Source organism: Salminus brasiliensis, chromosome 9 (assembly GCF_030463535.1).
Source record: "Salminus brasiliensis chromosome 9, fSalBra1.hap2, whole genome shotgun sequence".
Taxonomy (NCBI): Eukaryota; Metazoa; Chordata; class Actinopteri; order Characiformes; family Bryconidae; genus Salminus; species Salminus brasiliensis.
This window is the reverse complement of record NC_132886.1, coordinates 12267973-12292471: the sequence shown is the minus strand read 5'-3', so window position 1 is coordinate 12292471 and position 24499 is coordinate 12267973. Positions and strand designations below refer to the sequence as shown.

Below are 24499 nucleotides of genomic sequence, written 5' to 3'. Positions count from 1 at the left end.
TCCTAAGAACAAACTTACAAAAGATCTTTTGATAAAATGCTAAGAAGTTCATAAGCTTGGGTCTCATTCACCAACTGTTCTTAGGAAGACATTTCTTCTTAAACCCCACTCATGCAGTTTTCACAAAGATCAATCCCAATCCTAAGACCAATGACAGCAATGTTTTCTGATTTGGGATTTGTTCAGCGTGCAGGGATAATGGGCTATGAACAACTCTGCCCTGTAAAAACACATCATGAATCTGAAGCTGATTTTTTATTGGACTTAAGAACAATTTTAAGAAAGTTCTTAGGACGATATTAGTGAATGAGGCCTAATATTGTTAAAAACAAATAAGACAGGTGTGAGAATATCATATGGTTAAAGAAAATATTTATTTTAATTCCAATTATAATACCAGTAATATACCAATAATCCCAATTGTTCTTAGAATTGTTCTTAAGATAAATGTTAAGAAAAAAGAAGGGAGTTCTTAAGAATATTTATAAAAACAATTATTAATCTTTTTTCCCTTAAATATGAGGTTAAAGAAAAAGCACATCTAAGAAGAATTTCTTTAGACACTGTGAATTGTGCTATCACTGTCACTGTGGACAATTCTGACTCAATTCATGTCTCTACAGCAAAGCATTTTATATTAAACACGTCTGGATGGCTATGTTTAGGTCTTAAGCAAATATTCACACATTTTCTCCTTTAGAATGTAAAGCAATAATGTATCATCATCACTGTATCAGACAAACATTTAAGATGAAACTACAAACACAGTACTGACACATTTACTCTACACATCGCTGTCCTCTAGTGTCTTAGTGCAGTAACTACACATGAAAACTGCATTTTCAAGTTTACATTCAATCTATCTAGTGGTCGGTCCCTGGGCCAAAGCTTTGGAACATCCATGTGTGGATATTCTGGAAAAGAAAGAGAGTGCTGGGTTTGATTTGAGAAACCAGTAGAGACCATTTGAATGTTTATCCAAGAAAGAGGTGACTGTGTATGCGTGTGTGTGTGTAGGGTTTGCATTAGGAAAGAGCTGGTTTAGTATGTGTGTGTATGTGTGTGTGTGTGTATGTGTGTGTGTGTGGGTGTTTGATTTTCTCAGGGAAATGGGTTCTCAGGTGTGTGGTTAAAGCTGGCATCCAGAAACATGCCCAAGGTGCCCAGGGTGGTGATAACCACGAAGAGCCAGAGGAAGAGGCGGTCCACCACGATGGCAATGTACTGCCAGTCATCAGTAATCTGTAGGTACACAGACACACACACACACATACACACACACACACACACACACACACACACACACACACACAAATACAAATACAACTAGATGTTATGTGAAGGTATACTGGGGTTAGTTAATGTGTGTTTGCTACATGGAACTGACCTACTGTGAACCTTAAACACTGTTGTCTCCTTCAAAAGAAATTCCAGCATAACCAAAAAAGAGCTGTAAAACAGGCCGATTTAAAATCCTTAAGTTACATAAAGACTGTGATGTGGTAAAACACACTTCAGGAGAATATGACCCTTTTGTGACCCTATATTACTATATTATATAAAATTGATATTTAATACCATAATGCATATGTCAAATTATGCACAAACTAATTATGAAGAAAGATTGCATAATTCCAGAAGACAAAGAGAACTGCATATGTCTATTTGTGTCTTTATGTGTGTATGTGTGTGTGTGTACACTCACAGTATCATCCACATCTTGTTTTTTCAGTTGTTCAGCCATGTAGGTAACAGCGGAGATGGCGGATTTGAGGTCTGGGGGCAGGATCAGACAGTAGCTGTCACTGTCAAAAAAACGCTGCAGCTGCACTGTGTTATCAGCCCGACTGTAAAACACACAGCACACTTCAGTTACTGGCTTGTATGTCCTGGCTTTAATAGACAGAGCTGTGCAGAACCACACTGACCACTACAAAGACACACATTTCACAGCCCCACACTTCCTCATAGAGGTTACTGTATGACTGCAGGGGTATATCTCCTTGTGCAACCCCCTCAATGTCAGTTAAGATGACCCACCCCAATGTTCCACCATTCTAAGAACAACAGCGTACCAGTCCTAATACTGAGATGAACTTCACAGCACTAGTAAGTGTTGCAATAGCAAGTAAAGCTGGTCATATACTGGTTCATCTGGGTCTTATCTGTCCACAAGACCAGCTTTTGAACTGTAATTTGTTTTTGTGGCAAATTTACAAATGTGTAGGCCAGAGCTGTAAGAATTCACCTGCCCAAAAGTATTGGATGGAGCTCCATCACTCCAGAGAACACAGTGCCACTGCCCAACTGTCCAGTTCTGGGGGCCCAATTCAATTCAAGCTGAATCATGGCATTGAGCCTGGTGACCTTTGACTCATGTGCAACCCATTCAATTCACAGCACTTTTCAATGGAGTTCTTACAAGCTGTGCATGTCCAACAGGTATACATTATGTTAGCTGAACTTGGGATACTTTTGGACATAAACTATATGTCCAAATGTTTGTCGACAGCCCTTCTAATAAATGCATTCAGTTACTTTAAGATGCAACCATTGTTGACACAGATCTGCAAATGCATACACACAGCTTTGAACAGCTCTAATCTCTATAAAGAAGGGTTCGAATCGAATAGGATTCTCTGGAGCAGATAAACATGCACCTAATGACACCATGCCTAATGCCAAATGTGGGCTAAAGGGGAATAAAAGCAATGAGCTGTGGAGCAGTGGAACTGTGTTCTGTTGGAGATAATCCAACATCCTGACCTCACTGATATTCTTGTTGCTGAATGCAATCAAATCCTCACAGCAGTAATCCAAAACCTAGTAGAAAGCCTTCCCTGGACAGAAGAATAGTTTAAAAGAAACAATAAATGAGCAGGTGTCCCAATACATTTGTCAATTTAGTGTATAATGCATTTGTTAAATATAATGTAATGAAGTATTGACTAAAAGACACAGACATTTATCAAAAGGAGGTTTGAAAATTGGCAATTAAAAACTCATTGCCCAGATAATATAATATAATTAATATAATCTAAATATAAATTTCTTAGGTGGTCTGAGACTTTTGTACAGTGCTGTAGTCTTCCAACAGTAAACGACTGGGTGCAGAGGGACGTGTAAGGTGGGATCACTTGTTCCAAGTTCTGTGTTCTTCCAAGGACATGTTTTTTCCAACAGGGATTAAACACTAATAACCACACACCACTTCCTATAAATGCCCTGCACACAAGCTGTTTGTGCTATGTGAACACAACACACATTTCACACTCCTACATCCGCTTTAAGGCCGTGTTAACCTCACCCCTGTCACAGTCAGATCAGTTTAGGAGGAATGTGCCTCACAGCCAGTCCCTAACTACAGTAACACCGCCCACACTGCATGCCTTACCACACTTCTAGCCTTCACACCTTTACACAAACTTTACACACAAACTCTCAAGTATACATATACAGACACATGAAAGCACATGCACACAAATCCTTACACACTCTCACACATAGTAAACCACAGCAGATGCACGCAACCTGGCTACAAGAGACATTATGTCTACAGTTCCAAGTCACGCTCTGAACCCTGAAATTTAATTTCATCACATGTAGAGTCGCTGAAGTAACAAGAAGGGAGCCTAATTAACCCCTTAAAACAAATTTCTTAGCGATTTTATGCAAACAGTTACAGATCCATGGTTTGAATGGTGATACCTACAATTTCCAGTAGGCTCCCTAAACTCCCACCATGCCTCACTTTTATTACTACAACTTACAACTTACTATTAGTCTCATAGTAGTCCTGAACAATTTAGTGAATAAATGATATTAATTATAGTTATGAGTAATTTAAGGTAGTTAAATAATACAAAATAATTCACAGTAATTACTTAGAAATTCATAGTAGTCCCTGAATAATTAATAATAATTACTGATCACAATTCATAAATGTTAGTGAATAATTCATAGTAGTCAGTGAACAATTTAGTTAGTGAATAACTCATAGTAGTTAATAAATAATTCTTAGTGGTTAGTGAATAATTCATAGTAGTTAGTACATAATTCATATTAGTTAGTGAATAATTCATAGTAGTTATTGAATAATTAATAGTAATTAGTAAATAATTATTAGTAGTTAGTGAATAATTAATAGTAATTAGTAAACAATTCATTGTAGTTATTGAATAATTAATAGTAATTAGTAAATAATTCATTGTAGTTATTGAATAATTAATAGTAGTTACTGAATAAATCATAGCAGTTACTAAATAATTTGAATAATGTGCCTGGATTATGAATTCCTATAGTTTCTATGGTGATTTCTATCTCAGTAGTCACAGGGTCTGTGGCGGTTCTGGCACCATTCCTTGGAAGACTTGGAGGCTCAGCACCTCTGTGCAAGCTTTCAAGAGTCCATAAGGCATCTGTGCATTTTAAGAGCAGCTGTTAAACTGGTATACGAATGAATTAAGAGGATGAGGGTGACAGAGCAACAGGTCAGTCACACTGTAGGTGTGACTGTCCTTGAGACAGAAGAGAGGGTCAGGGAGAGAAAGAGAAAATAGAGCTAGAAAAAGAGACTGAACAAAACTACAATAAATCAATAAAGAAAGATAGATAGAGAGAGAGACAGAGAGAGACACACACACAGAGAGACTGAGAGGGAGAAAGGCATAGAGAGAGAAAGAAGAGAGACCTAGAGAGAGGGGGAGACAGAGAGAGAATTGAATAGCATGCCTTCCATTCCCATACCTCTATTCACCGCCACTAAAGTAAATGTTCATCCAGCATCTGACTATCACACACACACACACACACACACACACACACACACACACACACACACACACATTCTCTCTCTCTCTCTCTCTCTTTCATGGAAATGCATTCATCACAGCTTTGTCATCTCCCTATACACACATTTTCATGGAACCACATCCATACATGGTCATGTAGTCATCTCATTTTTCCTGTTTGACACCTGTTCCCTTAGGAAACCACAGCCTCAGATATTCCTCCAAATTCCTCAAATCACATTTCCCTTACACCTATCTTTCCACCCATCCATCCACCCCTCCTCATCTCTCCCTCTCTGTCCTCGGGTGGATTATCTCTAATGCCCAAACTAAACAGGGGCTTAGGGGCTGGCGACAGTGGCGGGCGACTGGGCTTAGCTGGACTGCGATCAAATGCCCTTGGAAGGAGAAAAGAAATGACCACAAGTTCAGAGACACATGATCGTGAAACCCCCCCAAAAACCACAATCTCTGTTTATGACATCCTTGCACAGCGGAGTTGAACTATGAATATGGGTAGATTACAACATGGGGCAAAAACGAAACTGTCAGACGATCTCTTTGGAGAGATGGCACTCAATCAACTTTCCTTTTACAGACAAACTGTTATTACATGGACATTATTGAATGAAGAACAAAATGCTGCTGCCTGTGGGACATTTTGTCCACTGTGGCAGGTCAAGAAAATGGAACATTCATTTAAAATGGGACCAGTTATGTTGTGTTAGTGGATCAGAGCTTAGCCTGACAAGTTCAATAACATGGCATTAAAGTGACTGTCAGCTTATCCTGTTAATCTAAAAAATCCACCTTAACATTGTGCTGAACTGACAGTCCAATGCCTGTAGTTTCTGCACCATTTAAGGTGGAATGGAAAATTTTAGTAAGAAGCTGACAAAAAGGAAGCATGCTTCAGCTTTGTGGGCACATCCATGTTTGTTTACAGTGTGATAAATAGCTGCATTTTGAATTTGGTGGCAGATATGTTATAGTGCTTATAGTATACAGTAGTGTGACACTGGCGCTGTGATACAGTCATATCGAATGCCCTGCTGATTCATGCTCCAAGGAAGCACGCTTAAAATATACTCCTATGATGTATTTCTCTATTTACTCTCTAAAATACACCCCAAAAATATATATATATGCCAGCTTTTCATCTAGTTTAACACTTCCAAACACATAACAGATCCCAACACATCCAAAACACAGCAATTTATGACACTATAAACAATCACGACTGCTCCCACAAGGCTGAAATTTTCCATTTCAACGTAACTTGTTCACCTTTCCACCTTATGCACATAACAGTACATATAGGAACTTTCAAAATGTTCTTTACACTCCCAGTCAGATTTTGAAATGTCTCATGAAACCCAAGTGGTTCTGCTATCCCACCGGAGAGTCTCGTATGTTCACAAAAAAGACAAAAATCCTTCTACAGACCAAAACAATCCATCAGCACACTAATGTCATTTATATGAGTAGAGAAGAGTTAAATAAGTTAAATATGGAATTTCCTCTCGCTTATAAATTTACCTCCCTCTCCATGGCATGACCAGTTCAGGATTAATCTTTCGGATGAAATATTCTCCTCCTGGCCTCAGGGTGTGGTCAGTATGGCCGTGGGGCTGGTGGTCCTCATCAGGCTCCTCTTCCACAGTCTCCTTTGTGCGGGGTCTAAACATACCCAGGTAGGGAGGCAGGAAGTTGATGAACACCTGAGACATATTGGGAGATAAAGGGAGATAGGTTGAGAAGTAGCTAGCCGAATAGGCGACTACGCTATGAAGAGCTGTAAGTGATTAAGCTGTAAATAACAAGCATTGCAAACACTATGCACTTTTATTAATTTACCTACATTACAGAAAAAGAGGTATGTGATATGAAATGCTGGAAACAGTTCTAAAATCTGTAGTAATGGCGTATTGTTAGGAGCTCCACCCTTCCCACTGACCTTGCGCACCCAGTAGGGCATGTAATGTGTGCTGGGAGTTCTGTGGTGCAGGTTTAACACCACCACACTGAGGATGACTGAGAACGTCACCAGGATCATAGTGAACATCACATAGTTCACAATAATTGGGATTGCCAGAGATGTCTCTGGGACTTTATCGGCCAGCAGGAGCATGAAAACAGTGAGGGCAATGAGGACGGAGATGGAGAGCGTCATCTTCTCTCCTGGAGGGAACAAGAACATGAGATAAAGGACATGATGTCAGGTCTCTGTTCAGCTTCTTTGCACATATCCTTCATGCTTTTACAGTCAGCATGCCAACTCTATATACTCTATAGACTCAGACCTTGCAGTCCATCAACACCAGTGATATCTTACTATACTACATGTTTAACACATGGGCATAATTAAGTTAAAATGTAAATGTTATATACTGAGACTAAAGCAAAGCTGACTGGAGGGATTGTGGTCTTTTTACTGTTCCATTAGAATATCAACACCCATCTTATTTAACTATGTAATAATAAATGTCTAAATATTAAACTCTTGCCTATGCAGTGCTGCCTCACCTGCCCCTGGTGGCAGATAGAAGACAAATATAGCCAGCACGCTAGTGAGGATGCAGGGCACGATGATGTTGATGATGTAGAAGAGTGGTTTCCTCTCGATGATCAGGTAGAATGTGATGTCCTCATACAGGTCCTCCTGGATGTTTTTTCTGGTGGGTTTGTGGCAGATCTGCCATTCTCCATTCTCTGAGTGAACAGGGTCACTGTTACTGCACACTGAGTCACTGTGTGGGCTGAATTATACTAAAAACATTATACTTAATATTAATATAAAAAATTACACTGTTAAATGTTGTGTAGCATACCATACTAAATACGAATACCCAAAAATATTTTGATTAAAATATTAAATCTTTGCACTTTTGGTCTATTTAACTGACCTACCCAACCAACTGTGGTGGAATTTAAATGTTTGAAGAAATAATAATAACTATAATAATAATTATAATAATACCTGACAAAAGTATTAGTCATTGACCAAACTTCCATCTAACCCACAACTCACACAATATGGAATGAATGTAAATTATATTTTAATTATATTGATCATTATATTTATTTTGTATGCCTTTTAAAGGTGGTATGTCTCTGTGTTACTTTCACTTGGTCTTGACCAAAGGTGACCAGAAATTTGTTTGAGACCATGGAACCAAAGACCTCCTTTATTTTCTCTTTGCTATGTGCAGTGTGACTGGTCTTTAACCGACTCCACAGATTTCTGAAACTTTGCCACTTGCAACAGAACAGATATTAACACATCAGCTTTAAATGATACTTACATGGGTAAAATAAAATCTACACTCTGATTGGTTAATAGGAAAGTAGCAGGTCAGTAGCCAACAAATGAATACATTTGATTTGATACAGCCTAACATTAAGATACACTTCCCTGCACAAGTCAGAGTTGGTATGATCCTATTATTAGTCCTATTTTATTAGTATTATTATTCCTTCTAATTTCCAACCTGCTTAATGCCTTCACCAGCACAGTTCAGCATAGTTCATTAACATGTTAAACTCCAAAGCCACAAACCCAAGTATGTGAGTGCATCACAAATGCACTTGTAACTGTGGCAGTTAAAGCAAGGTGGCGATAGGGGACACATCAGAGATTGTTCAAATTCTATGGGAATTAACAGGATCATGTACATTTATAGGAGCAAATTCATTCTGTAAGCGACTCTTTAGACGGCTGTGATCTGCCGTGATCGCTGACTAGACAAAAGTACATTTGAGGTTTAAGGCAGTTTGGCCAGGCTTGTCTGCCGCTGTCTGCTCCCTTAGCGGCAATGCTCAGAATGCAGCTTGAGGTTTGGTTAGCTCAAAGTACCTGTGTTTGTGTTCTTGAAGTCCTTGAATTTAAACTTGGCCATCAAAGTACATGTGCATGTTTGATAGAGTAGGGAAAGCAACACTGCTGGAGATAAAAAGGTGGACTGACCAGTAAAAGCATTTTTGTCGATGACAATCTCATGAAGCTCATTTCCATCCTCATCCAGCCCATACTGCAGATCCACCTCTGAGGCATCATATGTATACGAACGAAACACCATTGTGCAATTTTGCCAGTCAAATGGGAAGTACGCCACCTAGAGGATTACATTAGAAATGGTCACTGGCTAGCTCTTATTATGTTAAATCATTAAACAATGGACATAATCAACAACATGGATAACCTTGTTCATTGAACTGTTTGTGCTACCAGTTTTAGGTGTACCTCTATGGAGCAGGAGCTGCGGTATATAGCTGGAGGCAGCCAGGATACAGTGCCGTCACTGGTAACCAGCACATTTACATACAGAGCAACATCAAACTGCCCATCGTTGCTGCAAAACAGATAAAACCTCTCACAGTTTAACTCAACAGGATGTTGGGCACACTTTCAGTTGCATGTACGCTGCCTCTGTAAACATTCATCATAAACACGGTCATTCACAGAAACTCCACAGTGGCTAAATAGCTAAGATCACTGGACGTCCTTCCTTGCATAGCTTTGGGTGCACTGACACAAAGGTTGCATAGGCTTAGAGCTTAAATAAGAAGCTATGACAGGTGGCAGGTCATATTTACAGTGCAGCGTGGAATCCATGCCACAGGTTAAAACCCAAGCCTATATAATTAACTATGAAAACAGTGGCCACTCACTTGTTGATTAGGTATATGTCTGGACGCCAAACTTTGGTCGGAGGGATTCGGATTACGTCAATGTTATCGTAGTCTTTCGGATTCCAGGACAACCTGTAGTCAGACCATGCCTGAGAAATAGAAGAGTAGAAACTGTACGTCAGTGAAAGCTTAAGGGCTGTCTCAAAGTCTTAATACCAATTCTGGTAGAAGAATGGTCAGATATGTGTGTCTGGTGTCTGGCCACAAGCAGCGATGTTTGTGGTCCAAGCACTTATTAGTCTAAGGAGGCCCTGGTCAAGGTGCAACTTCAGATTTTGCGTTCTGTATGTAAGGAAGCTCCTCCTCCCTAATCTAATGTCCTATAAATTCCATCTCTGCCTTGTTCACGTGTCTATGACAAGTCTAAAATGATTCTTCGCCTGTTTAAATGAGTGTTCATATATAATCTCCTTGTCCTTATTAATCTCCTAAATTTTACTCAATAACATGAGAGTAAAAACAAAACCCTTTTTGGTACCACATAGAACATGTATGGTATGTTATGAACATGTTTTGGGCTTCTATCTAAGTGTGTGCAATTGTAAGAGTCAGGATTTTTGTTCTATTAATGAACACATAGAAACACATCAAAATGACAGTCTTTGGTAATCGACTGTAAAATACAGATGTGATCGACAGGGATTAGGTTAAAACAAACAAGGTGCGAATGGCATAAGCTGGCAATAAAACTTCATGTGTCTCTCTCAGAGAGATATAGAAACTGACAGACAGACAGACAGACACACACACACCTACACAGTGTCACATCAGAGCACACTAACTATTAAAAAAAAGGCTCTGACTGAAGCAGACATGCGATAACTTCTATTTACAAACAAAGTGACGAGTGAATTGAGGCAGAAAAGAAACAGAGCGGATCTGTGGAGGCAGATACCCAGAGTCCCTCTTACCATGTTCATGTACACATTGGTTGTCATCTCTCCATTCTTTTCGTCCTGCAGGAGGGAAGACATGCCGACATTAGCAACACACTGACACGAAAGTTAGCCCATTCATAGGCTGAAATTTTTTCACCAGTAAAGCTGGTAAAGTGGTGGCAACCATGGCCAAATGTTGGGGGAGAAAACTCACACTCACGTTTGTTAGCTAACTTGGTCAATTTTAATTAGAATTGTGTACCATGTCCATCAGTAGAAACAGACCACCATAGGACCACTGCTGATAACATGTTTGGGTGGTGAACCTTTCGGAGCACAGAAGTGGCCCCTGGTAGAAGAATGATATGTTGCACTACACCGTTTAAAGCCTGAAGCGTCAAATATTTGCCACACATTACACTAAAAGACATGTAACACTTTGGGTACACTGACACAAAGGTTGCATAGGCTTAGAGCTTAAATAAGAATCTATGACAGGTGGCAAACTAAAAGATATAGATAAATATATATAAACATATGTAGAATTAATTATATACACTTATTATATTATTACATATATACACACTATATATGTATGTGTGTGATTTATTTACATACATTACATATATTGTTTAATGATAATTTAGGATCATTAATCCTAAATGATCTAATCCTAATCCTTTAATCATACTGATGTGGCAGAGGTCTCAAAAACCTAAATATCAATTATGATCCACCTGGAATTAAAGGGTTATGTGTGTGAATGTGGAGAATATAGAGTATTGATGTGGTGCGGCATGCTTCAGGAAAGGCAGTGTTGTTACTCTACTATGCTACACCAACCACTTTTTACATACTTCACTGTCACTGATGATCTGGGAATAATCCACCAACCAAAAATATCCAGTCAAGAGCATTCCTGTGGTCAGAGACTGGCCACTGATTAAGATGTTCAAAGAGTTTAACTGGTATTAAGGACCATGTCAGTGCTAAAAATACTATCTAGTCAGCAGTATGAGTGGCCACTGAGTGCAGATACAAGGTGGACATAATAATAAGCAAGCAACAGTGCAACAGTGCACATATCTGTGTGTAGACTGTAGATATAAATAATATAAAACATGTGAATATGTGTTAAAGTGTGTGTGTGTGTAAATCCTACCAGACTTATGAGCTGCACTAGGGTCATTCCAACTCTGACCATCACTGTCTCATTCCAGACCCGAGCAGGACGCACCTTCAGGTTATAATTCTCAAACAGATCTTGCAGCAGACTCCGCTCAGCCTCAGAGCCACCTACACACATAAAGACACATGCATACACACTACTTCTGTGGCCAGAGACAGATAACAGGTCGGAATTGAGGAGCAACACTTCTGCAGAGCTGGGTTAGGGATATGTGACACTACTAGGGACAGCAGTAGTGAAGTGAAGAGCTTCAGGGATACTGTAATAGGATGTAGTTGTAAAAACAGTACCTTAGCCAGGCTGTGGTAAAATGTTACTTTGGCTCAGATGGTTTTTGTTTGGGTGTGTTGATGTGATAAGACTCAACCAACTCTGACAAAGCCACATGTTAAATACAGGTTCCTCCCACACCACAGCGTGTTCTTCTTATTAAACATCTGATTCAACACAAACATTTTTTCTTCTTCTGCAGTCACACTGTTCTAGAATGTTTTCTTCTGCAGTCACACTGTTCTAGAATGGTTTTTTGCAGTCACACTGTTCTAAAATGTTTTCTTCTGCAGTCACACTGTTCTAGAATGGTTTTTTGCAGTCATGCTGTTCTAGAATGTTTTCTTCTGCAGTCACACTGTTCTAGAATGTTTTTTTGCAGTCACACTGTTCTAGAATGTTTTCTTCTGCGGTCACACTGTTCTAGAATGTTTTTTTCTGTATTCACACTGTTCTAGAATGTTTTCTTCTGCAGTCACACTGTTCTAGAATGTTTTTATGTATTCACACTGTTCTAGAATGTTTTTTGCAGTCACACTGTTCTAGAATGTTTTTTCTGTATTCACACTGTTCTAGAATGTTTTCTTCTGCAGTCACACTGTTCTAGAATGTTTTTTGCAGTCATGCTGTTCTAGAATGTTTTTTTGCAGTCACACTGTTCTAGAATGTTTTTCTGCAGTCACACTGTTCTAGAATGTTTTTTTTGCAGTCACACTGTTCTAGAATGTTTTTTTTTCTGTATTCACACTGTTCTAGAATGTTTTTTGCAGTCATGCTGTTCTAGAATGTTTTTTTGCAGTCACACTGTTCTAGAATGTTTTTTTCTGCAGTCACACTGTTCTAGAATGTTTTTTGCAGTCATGCTGTTCTAGAATGTTTTTTTGCAGTCACACTGTTCTAGAATGTTTTTTTCTGCAGTCACACTGTTCTAGAATGTTTTTTTGCAGTCACACTGTTCTAGAATGTTTTTTGCAGTCACACTGTTCTAGAATGTTTTTCTGCAGTCACACTGTTCTAGAATGTTTTTTTTGCAGTCACACTGTTCTAGAATGTTTTTTATGTATTCACACTGTTCTAGAATGTTTTTTGCAGTCACACTGTTCTTGAATGTTTTTCTGCAGTCCCACTGTTCTATAATGTTTTTTTTATGTATTCACACTGTTCTAGAATGTTTTTTGCAGTCACACTGTTCTAGAATGTTTTTTTTCTGTATTCACACTGTTCTAGAATGTTTTCTTCTGCAGTCACACTGTTCTAGAATGTTTTTTGCAGTCATGCTGTTCTAGAATGTTTTTTTCTGCAGTCACACTGTTCTAGAATGTTTTTTTGCAGTCACACTGTTCTAGAATGGTTTTTTTGCAGTCACACTGTTCTAGAATGTTTTTTTCTGCAGTCACACTGTTCTAGAATGTTTTTTGCAGTCACACTGTTCTAGAATGTTTTTTTCTGTATTCACACTGTTCTAGAATGTTTTTGTATTTAAACTGTTCAAGAAGATATTACCCATTCATACTGTTCCAGAATATTTTAGAATGTCATCCTCTATTCACACTGTTCTAGGCCTGTTCACAGTTCCTGAATGCCATTCTTCATCAATGCTGTTTCAACGTGTCCTTCTCCATTCACCCAGTTCCAGAAAGCACCTTAAGCACCTTCATTTAGTGTTCCAGACTGCCCTTCTACATTCACAGTTTCAGTTTTTCTCAGCCATACTGTTCTAAAATGCGCTCCTTCATTTGTGTTCTAGAATGCACATTTACACTATTCTTGGGTGCATTTGTATATTTACATTGTTCTAGAATGTTTTTTCTGTAGTCACACTGTTCTAGAATGTTTTCTTCTGTATTCACACTGTTCATTGTTTTAGAATATCATTCTCTACCAACACTGTTCTAGAATATTGTTCTCTATTCACACTATTCTAGAATATTGTTCTCTATTCACACTATTCTAGAATATGCTTCTCCGCTCACACTGTTCTAGAATATGCTTCTCCGCTCACACTGTTCTAGAATATGCTTCTCCGCTCACACTGTTCTAGAATATGCTTCTCCGCTCACACTGTTCTAGAATATGCTTCTCCGCTCACACTGTTCTAGAATATGCTTCTCCGCTCACACTGTTCCAGAATATGCTTCTCCGCTCACACTGTTCTGGAATATGCTTCTCCGCTCTAGCTAGCAGTCTTACTACATTCAAACTGGTCTAGAATGTCCTAGAAAATCTACCTTATTCTCCATGATTCACTTGGTTTATCAATTTCAACTTCTAACATTACAGTGCTGGTGTCTGGCACACTGACAACATCCTGGAAAGTCCTGAAATGTCGGGAATGAGGGGAGAACATTCTCAAGTCATACACAGGCTGCATGTGTGAGTTTGATGCTGTCCATTTGTGAAAATGTAAGGAGAGCTAAATCTCCCTTTCTCATTTTCCAGCAAGTTGTTAACACCCTTCCTCTCTCTCTTCACAATATAAGGACTGCTTCCTATTAATGCCCCTCTCTCCCTCACACACACACACACACACACACACCTCATTTCCAGCTGTAGTCATTAAGCCATGAGGTTCTAAGAACACTGCTTTGCCCTTCTTCAGTACAAGAGCCTGTCCTCTACAGCTGCCTCCTACCGCTTGGTCTGTTTACTCTCTCTGTGCATTACAAGGTCAAATATACTGTGGCATCATCTATCACGCTACCCTTGTAAAGCCTATAGGGTCAAATCTTGCTGCTGCTGCTTTTAAAGTTTGTTTACAATAAGCTTCCAGAAGTGATGTCATCTCTTACCAACCATCTGTGATCAGCAGTGCTTGGTGCTTGGCTGGATGTTTACCAGGGAACAGTAAACATGTATTTTTATTAAATTATTATTAATGGCATATTTGGCTATTTAAGATAATTAAATAATTTATGAATTTGTTGCAGTCTCAAAAACTCAAATATGATACACCTGACTTTAAAGGGTTAAATTTCTCCTGCTTTATGTATTCTTCCTTGTTGCTACATCAGTGTAAACACACACACACACACACACACACACACACACACACACACACACACACACACAGTCTCAAAGCCACCATCATCCTTACCTGCCACAGTGAGCATGCTACAGCACCACAGAAGCCAAGGCAGAAGCTTCATCCTCAGGATTGTTCTACTGTTCAGATTCACTCCACACATCAGCCTCTTTACCAGACACAGTATGTCACTTACACACTCTTAGCGACTTTCCGGCATACACATATACACACACACACATACACACACAGCCACATTCCCATGGGCCAGCCCAAATCCAATTGTATGTCCTTGTTCTTCTGGTAAAAGTGTGTATAGAAAATTCCAGCAGAGAACCGAAAGCACTGTAGACGGTATTGGTTGTGTTCTAGCTTCACTCCATCATTTCCCTTTTCTCCAGGCTGTACGAATGTGTGTGAGAGAGCCTGCGGGAGAGCCTTTCTCAATTGGCCGATGGTGGGGAAAGGAATTATAGGAATGGTTACACACTCCAAAGCAGCATTGTCAGGCACCTGTTGATGGTGAACGTGCAGGCGTGTGTGTGTATGTGAGGGCAGAGTGAGTGTGTGTTATAGAGTGACGGGGGGAATAGATGACAAAGAGGATATTTTGGTTGTGAGAACAAAGCAAAAACAAGAGCATGAGCATTCCCTGAGGACATGCATGTGACCACACACACACACACACACACACACTTTAATGTCTTTTTTCTTCTGAAATCAAGGGTATTAAAAATAGTTGATCCGGCTTTTGTTAGAATAGCTTTCTCTACTATCCAGTGAAGAAGACTTTCTACTAGATTGTGAAACATTGCTGTGAGGATTTGATTGCATTCAGAGACAAGAGCCTTAGAGAGGCCAGGATGTTGGATGATCATCACCAAACATCATCCCCAATTCCACAGTTCCACTGCTCCACAGCTCAAAGCTGGGGGGCTTTATACCACTCTAGCCTACGCCTAGCATTAGGCATGGTGGCAATAGGTTCATGTTTATCTGCTCCAGGGAGTCTAATTCAACTGGTAGTACTTCTCTACAGGGACTAGACAAGCTGTGTGTGCATTTGCACATTTGTGTCAGCAACGGGTGCAATGCTGAATGCATTTATTTGTCCATATATATTTAGACATATAGTGTGCATCGCTGCCTTGGCAAAATATTGTTATTCCAGGTCATTCTAGAGCATGTTTACCTCAAAATGGAGATACAGAGTTTGTGTGTAACAGTATCCATATGTATAGCACTCTTTCATTCTCTTCCTTTTTCACTCTCTCGCTCTCTCACTCAATTTCTCTCTCTCCCTCCACTGTGGTCACTTTGCTCTTTCTGTCCTCCAAAGGCATGATAGGTATTCACTGGGGCTGCCCAGTGACACCAGTGCAAAGCATTAGACACGCAAGCAGGCACACACATATGCAGACACACACACACTGGAAAACCATTCCTAGTATCTACCTCTGGCTCTGCATCTCAAAACCATCAGCAGATAAAAGGCCAGAATGCTTTGTTGTACAGCAGTTATATCACGCTCATGTGACGGGAAAACAAAAAGAGGATTCAGCTCATTAGCAAGAGATGGGAAAAGGTATTAGGAATAAACGCAACACACTTTCCACTCTCTCCATTCTCTGGCTCTGTGTTGTGCTGTCTACTTCACATTACCTCTGGCATATGGGCAGAACCCTTGAATTTAATTACCTGTTTTCTGTAACATTGAGCAAAAAATTTCGGATCAGTATTTCTGTGACGCCTTGCATGCACAGCCCACTTCAGGTCAAGCCACAGTAGAGTTAAAGGTTAGCTATTCTTTAGTTGATTTACTTGTGTGCTTTGGGTCATCGTCTTGTTGCATCACCCAACGTCTCTTTAGCTAGAGGTCATGGACTGCTGCCCTTTCATTCTCCTGTAATATATTTTTAAAAATAATTTGTCCAAAACTTTCCATTTTTTACCAATTTAATTTGGAAGTGGCATTTAACCCACCCCTTTGTAGCTTCCCCTAGCACTGGAAATCCTCCCGACACTAGGAGGGTAAGGATTCAACATGTCTCCTCTTATACATGCAAAGCCAGCCACCACTTCTTTTTGAACTGCTGCCATAGCGGCATTGCCAGGAGGCAAATGACGGGTCCCCAGCTCCACCACACCAGCCAACAGATGCCTGTGCCAGTCAACACTACTTAAGAGTGACGAGGCGACTCTGCATTCTTATAAAGCGTTTTGATACACCTTTGGGTTCACTGTTCCCTCAATGGTCGCAAGTCCCCCAGGCCCTGAGATAGCAAAGCATCCCCAAACCATGATCACAACTAGGTAAGGTATTAGTGCTGATGTCCTGATGTGTTTTTATTGGTCCATAAAATGCCTTCCCAGAAACACTGTGGAACATCCAGATCGTCTTGAGGACACTTGAGACATGCATTTTTTTGCGTCCTTTGGCAAGGATGTTAAGCATCCACTAGAGGGCAAGATTACAATTCGACACCGAACCTGCAGCCCTGGACCTACTTATCAGGCAAAACAAGGAAGTGGAAGAAGTGCAGAAACTAAAGGCAAAGCTGAAGGGCCTCATGGTTGAGATACACTTTGCGTTTCTTAGACCAGTCATTAGGGGTCTCTTTTCACCTCAAACCCACATCTCAGAACACCTGTTCTAGGGATTTGGTGTTAGTAATGGCTTGGTCCATGGATGTTGGGAGCTGGGATAGAGCAGAAATCTGAGGATTGATTTGAGAACCCTTTAGCTCCAGGGTTGCGAACTCCAGTCCTGGACAGTGAGAGTCATGCATGGTTTGGTGGTTTTCCAGTTGTGCTAAGAGAAAATCACTAAGCTTAATGGAAATGAAAATGTCAGTAAAGGCGAATATAGTAGTGTTGCGTACACAGAGTGCATACTGACAGATCAATCGAGGCAAAACAACAACCTGCAGTAGTCCAGCTAAACAAAGTGCAACACACTTGGCAAGTTCAACTAGAACACTTGGCACCTAAACTACTTTCAGCCTAATGTATCAGTAGTCTCTTTCCATAGCAGAGTCAAAAGGTGCTTTACAGGACAACTTAACACAGCAGACAGATTTGATAGAAGCGTTTGGCCAGTATTCAAAATAAGTGTTTTACAGCACCAGGAAAATGAAGCGCCCTTCCAAACCGAGGCAGTACAGAACAGGCCACAACTCCCACTCCTATGAATGACCAGTACATTTGGGAATATCTCAGGAAACAGACATTATTAACCGAAAGATAACTGGAGGCCTCATCTAGTATGTAAGTACAACCGTATGTGGTAAAATAAAAGCTGCTACATTTGTCTCACATCCTCTTGGCTATTAAATATGATGGCTGGCTTCTGTTGAAAACAGCCTGTGAGAGCGGATTCTGTTGTAGATCAGCTTGTCTAGGCCACAGTGTCACCTTGAAATCGAGGCTGTTACTAGTTATAGAATTGACTGCTGAAATAGTAAAACAAATTGCTTTATTTTTTTTACAGTGCATGACCTCGTACAACTTGCTCAGGGTTAAATTAGATATTACATATCATAAATCTGAGATGCAGTACTGTGACAGAGAATTTAATTTTCTCTAGTTTTGCATATTTGTCACACCAAAGAGGTTCAGATCCTCATAGAAAATGCAAAAAGACAAGGAGAAAATAAGGATTTTTTTAAAATGATCATTTAATTTATTGAAAGAAATAAGTTTTGCAAAAGTTTTGTGAAAAATAAAAAAATGACCTCCTAAACTCAATAAAGTGGACTGGACATTCTCCAGCAAGGTTTTCCGGTACAGAGCAGGATTTGAGGTTCTGTCAGTTAAGTAACCCAGTTAAGCAAAGCATTCCCACAGTACACTACCGCCACCATGTTTGACTGTTGGTCTACGTTCCTATAGCTTTATGCCAGATGTTAGGGGACCACTGTCCTCCAAAAGGTTCTTCTACACTTTCGACTTATACGTACACAGTACATCATTACAAAGGGCTTTGTGGGGGCCAAATGGATACAAATGTTGGCCAGTCTATTTCTAAAGGTGAAATCAGATAACTGCCTTCAGAGGTCTTGTGGAGTTCATGTCTTGAACAGTCTGATCTGTTGTGACGACCTACTCAATATTAGGCAGGTGGTGCTAATGTTATGGCTGATCGGTTTATATACGATCACATTTGGATTTTATATTGTTTTGTTAAAAAAATGAACATTTGCATTTAGATTTAGGCACTGATGGATACATAATCCAAGCAGACAATAATGTGGTCGAAGAATAAAACTGTAGCTTAAGCTACCGATAATACAAACTTAAATTCACTGTTAGCCACGTTAGCGTTGTTCAGATGAAGGGTCTCCTTATGCCCTTGGATGACAGGGAGTTCCAGCTGTATTGAATGGAGGCCAGTACAGTAGCAGGGTGGTGCGGAGAGCAGGCTGTACTAGACCAAGAGGTCGCATTGCTCAAACAGTCACAGGGATCACATACTGACAACAGATGGGCTGTCCCACCGCCTTTGATTCTCGCTCTCTCTGATCTTAGTTAAAAAAAAAAAAGGCATAGCCAACAGGTGTCTCTCACACTGTTTGCTTGTAACTCCTTCACTTGCTGATGTAGTCGCTGGATTCGGCTTGATACAGTTGTCTATAAACAATGGTGAGTGATTACCTATTAAAGATCACTTGATTTGATACTCCAGCAAGCACATTCTGTGTTGCCTTTATATAAATAAAACTTTTATTTAAAATGTCAAAATCAGACTTTTCCCCAAAATAATACAAATTGCTATGGAAACTTTCATAGCACAGAAAAGTTTCACACCAACACTCTGTATCTACAGTAAACAACACGAGAGCTTGAAAGGGAATATATATATATATATATATATATATATATATATATATATATGTTCATGTGTTCAAAAGTCAGAGGACTCTTAGATCATGAGCTCATGAATGGATCACTTGGTGTGGCGTTGAAACTGGCATTAGCAAAAATAGCCAGAGTGCCAACAGTGGTGAAGATGACGAAGATCCAGAGGAAGAGGCGATCGACCACCATGGCAACGTACTGCCAGTCTTCCTTTAGCTAAAGGAGGGAGGGGAAGAGGAGTAAAAGTGAGGAAAAAGAGGAAATGAGAAAAGAGGTAAATTGACATCAGCAAAATGAGAATGAAAACTACAAAAGAGTAAAAATACTGACAGAGCAGACAGACACAGTACTGTGCATATGTCTTAGAAAGTCCTCAAATACGTCTCAATCATATTTACATATGGTAAACATGACACTGAGCAAATATTGTCCATGTTTTTTTGGCGGAATTTCAGTTGCAATTTAAATGCAAAATGCAATTTATTCCTGTTTCCATCAACTACTGCTTTAAGGGGGTTGCCGTTCTCTTCACCTGTGCACACACACATCTTGTCTAGTCCCTGTGGAGAAATATTGCTAACAGAATCGGACTCTTTGGAGCACATAAACATGTTTAACCCTGAACTGTGTTCTCTGGAATGAATGATGCTCCATCAAATCTTCTGGAATGAGTAAGGGAGTTGAGGATGTGGTGGGGTGGCAATCTTGCAATATTCAAGAGTGACCTTACCAACACTCTTGTCACTGAATGCAATCAAATCTTTACAGCAATGTTGCAAAATATAGTAGAAAGCAGGATGAACTCTTGTTTAAAGCCCTTGATTTGTGAAGAAACAATAAATGAGCAGGTGTCCCAATACTATTGTCTATATAGTGTCTGTAAATGTTCTTCTCTTTGTGGTTTGTGGTTCTTGTTTATATTTAGCACATTGAATAAAAGGTATGTATAGTTAGCTATAGCTAATATTGTAGATTAACAACCGTAAATAGCATATTTTACTATATTTATTATATAGAATGATTTGAAATATTTGAGTATATTAGTAATATTTGATATTTTTTTGAGTTTTAGTTTATTGGTTTCTTAGTTATTTTCCTTGGTTTCTCTGCGTATTGACATCTCAGTGCTATTTGCTTCTGATAACCAGTTCCTGGATTCTGTCAGGGCTGATTTCAGTAATCGTAATTCACAGCGGCATCCTGTCTGCTCTCCATCATTACAAACTGATTAGATACAACTCAAGTATTGGATGCTAACTGCAAATGCTACAAAGACTTCCTACAGGAGGGGTTAGGAAATGGTTAAGCTAACAAATCCACACAAAAATATAGCAATATATGTTTTATATTTATTCTAATATTAGTGATTTTTGTACAAAATAAGAAATTACTGCCTAGATTAATAGCTTTACATGTTTACACACCATAAGGCATCTAAACAGTGCTGCACATGTGAGAAACATAAAAATGTCTTCAGAAAAGTAATTGACAAAGTAAGGCATGCTTTTTTAAACTGTGCACAGTGGAGTAAAAACTTGCAAAGTTGTTCTATTATAAAACTCTGCAAGCTGTACAAATAGTGATGACTGTGTTTGTTTCACCAGAAGCCTATGGTAGCTGCATCATATATATTTTTTTGGTAGATTGAGAAGCTACAGGTGACTTGAGAAAAGAAATAGCCCAAAACACATTACTGTTAAGCTACTGACAACTTTAGATGCATAGAGATGCTCCAATTGGCCAATTTATCCCAACATTACAATCCCTGTGTCAAACTCCTGATGCGCCCAAACCCACCGAACCGATGAGTCATGAATCTTGCAGCTTAATTTTCTGCTGTGTGTGCAGGTTCATCTTACTTGCACTTTTTCACTGAGCAAGGTTAACAAGGTTATTGTTTTCGCTATTAGCAACCCTGTGCAGGGTTTTTTGTATGAAACCAGCAGTGTCTACAACTCTGATCAGTGAAAACTGTGTGAATTAGACTGAGTGAAGAGACTGACTGGTAAGTAAGTAAGCAACAGCTGCCATTACTGAATAACCAATAATAAAGACCAGAAATACACTATATGTCCAAATGTTTGTGGACACCCCTTCTATTAAATGCACTCAGCTACTTTACGTTGCACCCATTTCTGACACAGATGTGCAAATGCACACACACACACACACACACACACACACACACAGCTTGTCTAGTCCCTGTAGAGAATCACTGATAATAGAATAGGAATCTCTGCAGAAGGAAAACATGAACATTATTGACACCATGCCTAATGGCAGGCGTAGACTAGAGGGGTATAAAGCCCCCCAGCATTGAGCTGTGGAGCATTGGAGCAGAACTGTGTTCCCTGGAATAATGGTGCTTCAATGGTGATCCAATACTTCTGGGACGAGTTGGGGTGGTGGTCATCCGTAGCTGAATGCAATCAAATCCTCCAATGCATCAAAATCTAGTAGGAAATCTAACCTTCCCTGATTTTACTCCAACAACTGCATGATAACTATTTTTAAAATATCCTTGATTTCAGAAGAAACACTGTACTGCTGTCCCAAAACGTTTGTCCATATAGCATGTGTGTAAATGGAGTTTTTCAAATTGCCATAGCTCGTTTTAGAAATGAAACTATCCGCTATAAAACCTGGACACACTCTTAGGCATGTTCAATGCTAGCTGATGGACATAAACTTTACTCATCTGTTAGCAAGACATAACTTGGCTTATTGACACACTCAACCAACCATTACTCTGGCTCCATTACCACCTCCACTTAGGATGCATATAATCTAGAGCCTGAAGCCAAATATACACTGAGCAGCAGAAAAGATGGTAGTAAAAGAGTCTCTTACAGCCTCATAATCCTTCTCAGCCTGTAGCTGCTCAGCGATGTAGCAGATTGCCTCCACAGCAGACTTCAACTCTGGAGGCAGAGTCAGGAAGTGACTGGGGCCATCAATAAATTTCCGCAGGTCAGTGCACAGGCCGTCTGGCTGGTACCTGCAACACAGTGCCATTACCGATTACAAAGAGGGATAGCAAGATGCAATACAACACACAACCACACTAGAACCGCTACACTGTTGTCAACAGTAATATCATTACCAACAGGAGTATATACCAACAGTAATATCATTACCAACAGGAGTATAACAATAATATCATTACCAACAGGAGTATAACAGTAATATCATTACCAACAGGAGTATAACAGTAATATCATTACCAACAGGAGTATATACCAACAGTAATATCATTACCAACAGGAGTATAACAGTAATATCATTACCAACAGGAGTATATACCAACAGTAATATCATTACCAACAGGAGTATATACCAACAGTAATATCATTACCAACAGGAGTATAACAGTAATATCATTACCAACAGGAGTATATACCAACAGTAATATCATTACCAACAGGAGTATAACAGTAATATCATTACCAACAGGAGTATATACCAACAGTAATATCATTACCAACAGGAGTATAACAGTAATATCATTACCAACAGGATTATATACCAACAGTAATATCATTACCAACAGGAGTATAACAGTAATATCATTACCAACAGGATTACATAACAACAGTAATATCATTACCAACAGGAGTATAACAGTAATATCATTACCAACAGGAGTATAACAGTAATATCATTACCAACAGGAGTATAAAGAGTCAAATAAAGGTGCTCTATATGTTTTACCTATTTCTTTTTAGACATGGTAAAATGCAAACTAACACTGCTGTACATTAAGGGGTGAGTGTTGGGTATTACTTAGTAACTTACTTAGTACTAGTACACTTATAGCTGTTTCTTCTCTTGAAATAGCTCATAATAAAGCAGCTCATATGACAACACTGTCGTCCTTTTAAAAAGCAACACCTGAAGCATGTATGGAACTTAATCATGTTTGTTTGTTGTATACACAATGAATAAGCATGCTTAAAAATGCTTCTGTAATTTTGCACACCAATTTTTAATTTTGGAAATTCATTCACTTGGTAGTGGTCAGTGCACATTTTTATATCTGTCTAGATTTATGATTAAAAAGCACTAAGATAAGCTTTATGATTAATGACTGATTAGAAAACATGGAGACTGGACGTTTCTCTGTACGTTTCAAACCATTCAGTCCATACCATACAGTCAACATTCAAGTAACTTTTAAGACTTTAATGACTATAAATTACAAATTACAGTTTAGTGAAACTAAACTGTAGGTTATATAGTTTAGGATTTTAAATCTGAATCCACATACAGAGTTTAGAGGACTAACACAGTGTTGTGGGCTGAGGTAGTTACATTTAATTGAACTGCTTGAGTTAAAGCGGGAGAGTCTGAAGGGTCAATAGAGTGTTGAGTTTGTTAAGTTTAAAGGGACTACTTGAGGTTAAGCGTGAGAGTCTGAAGGGTCAATAGAGTGTTGAGTTTGTTAGGTTTAAAGGAAATGCTCGAGTTACAGCAGTAGAAGCAGTAAAGTTAAAGTGTTAACAGGGTGTTGAGTTTGTTAGGTTTAAGGGGGCAGCTTAATGTAAAGCATAAGAGTTTACAGGGTTAACAGAATGTTGAGGTTAAGAGGATCGCTTAAAGGTTCTGTAGTCTCAGAACTGTAGCAACAGCTTGCTAACACTAATCTAGCTAAAGCTAATTGCTCGTCATGACGCGTTCTGTGATGTGATATTATGGTATTTGATTGTTCAGCAATGTTGGACGAGGCCACCGGCCGGTTTGTTTTGGATACCGTGTTTGTATTTGCCGTCTTTTGGTCCGCAGGTCCAGTGTTGCTACCTTG

The 24499-nt window shown here is 39.3% G+C and overlaps 2 protein-coding genes across 2 annotated transcripts in view; both read right to left on the bottom strand.

The window, feature by feature from the left end:
• Window positions 1–1101: 1101 nt before the first annotated feature.
• Window positions 1102–14988, bottom strand: chrnb1l (cholinergic receptor, nicotinic, beta 1 (muscle) like). The gene is made up of 11 exons (XM_072688782.1): window positions 14914–14988; window positions 11523–11656; window positions 10394–10438; window positions 9462–9571; window positions 9034–9142; window positions 8758–8905; window positions 7317–7502; window positions 6748–6971; window positions 6330–6511; window positions 1706–1847; window positions 1102–1242 (listed from the first exon to the last, which is right to left on the bottom strand). The coding sequence occupies exons 1-11, from the start codon at window positions 14963–14965 to the stop codon at window positions 1102–1104; spliced, it is 1473 nt and encodes a 490-aa protein (XP_072544883.1). The 5' UTR covers window positions 14966–14988.
• A 4768-nt stretch (window positions 14989–19756) lies between these two features.
• Window positions 19757–24499, bottom strand: part of chrnb1 (cholinergic receptor, nicotinic, beta 1 (muscle)) — a 37631-nt gene continuing 32888 nt past the window's right edge. Inside the window, exons 10-11 of the mRNA XM_072687431.1 lie at window positions 22549–22696; window positions 19757–19914 (exon numbers count right to left, since the gene is read on the bottom strand). Of these exons, the coding sequence (XP_072543532.1) occupies window positions 19768–19914; window positions 22549–22696 (295 nt within the window). The 3' untranslated portion in view covers window positions 19757–19767. The remainder of the gene's footprint in view (window positions 19915–22548; window positions 22697–24499) is intronic.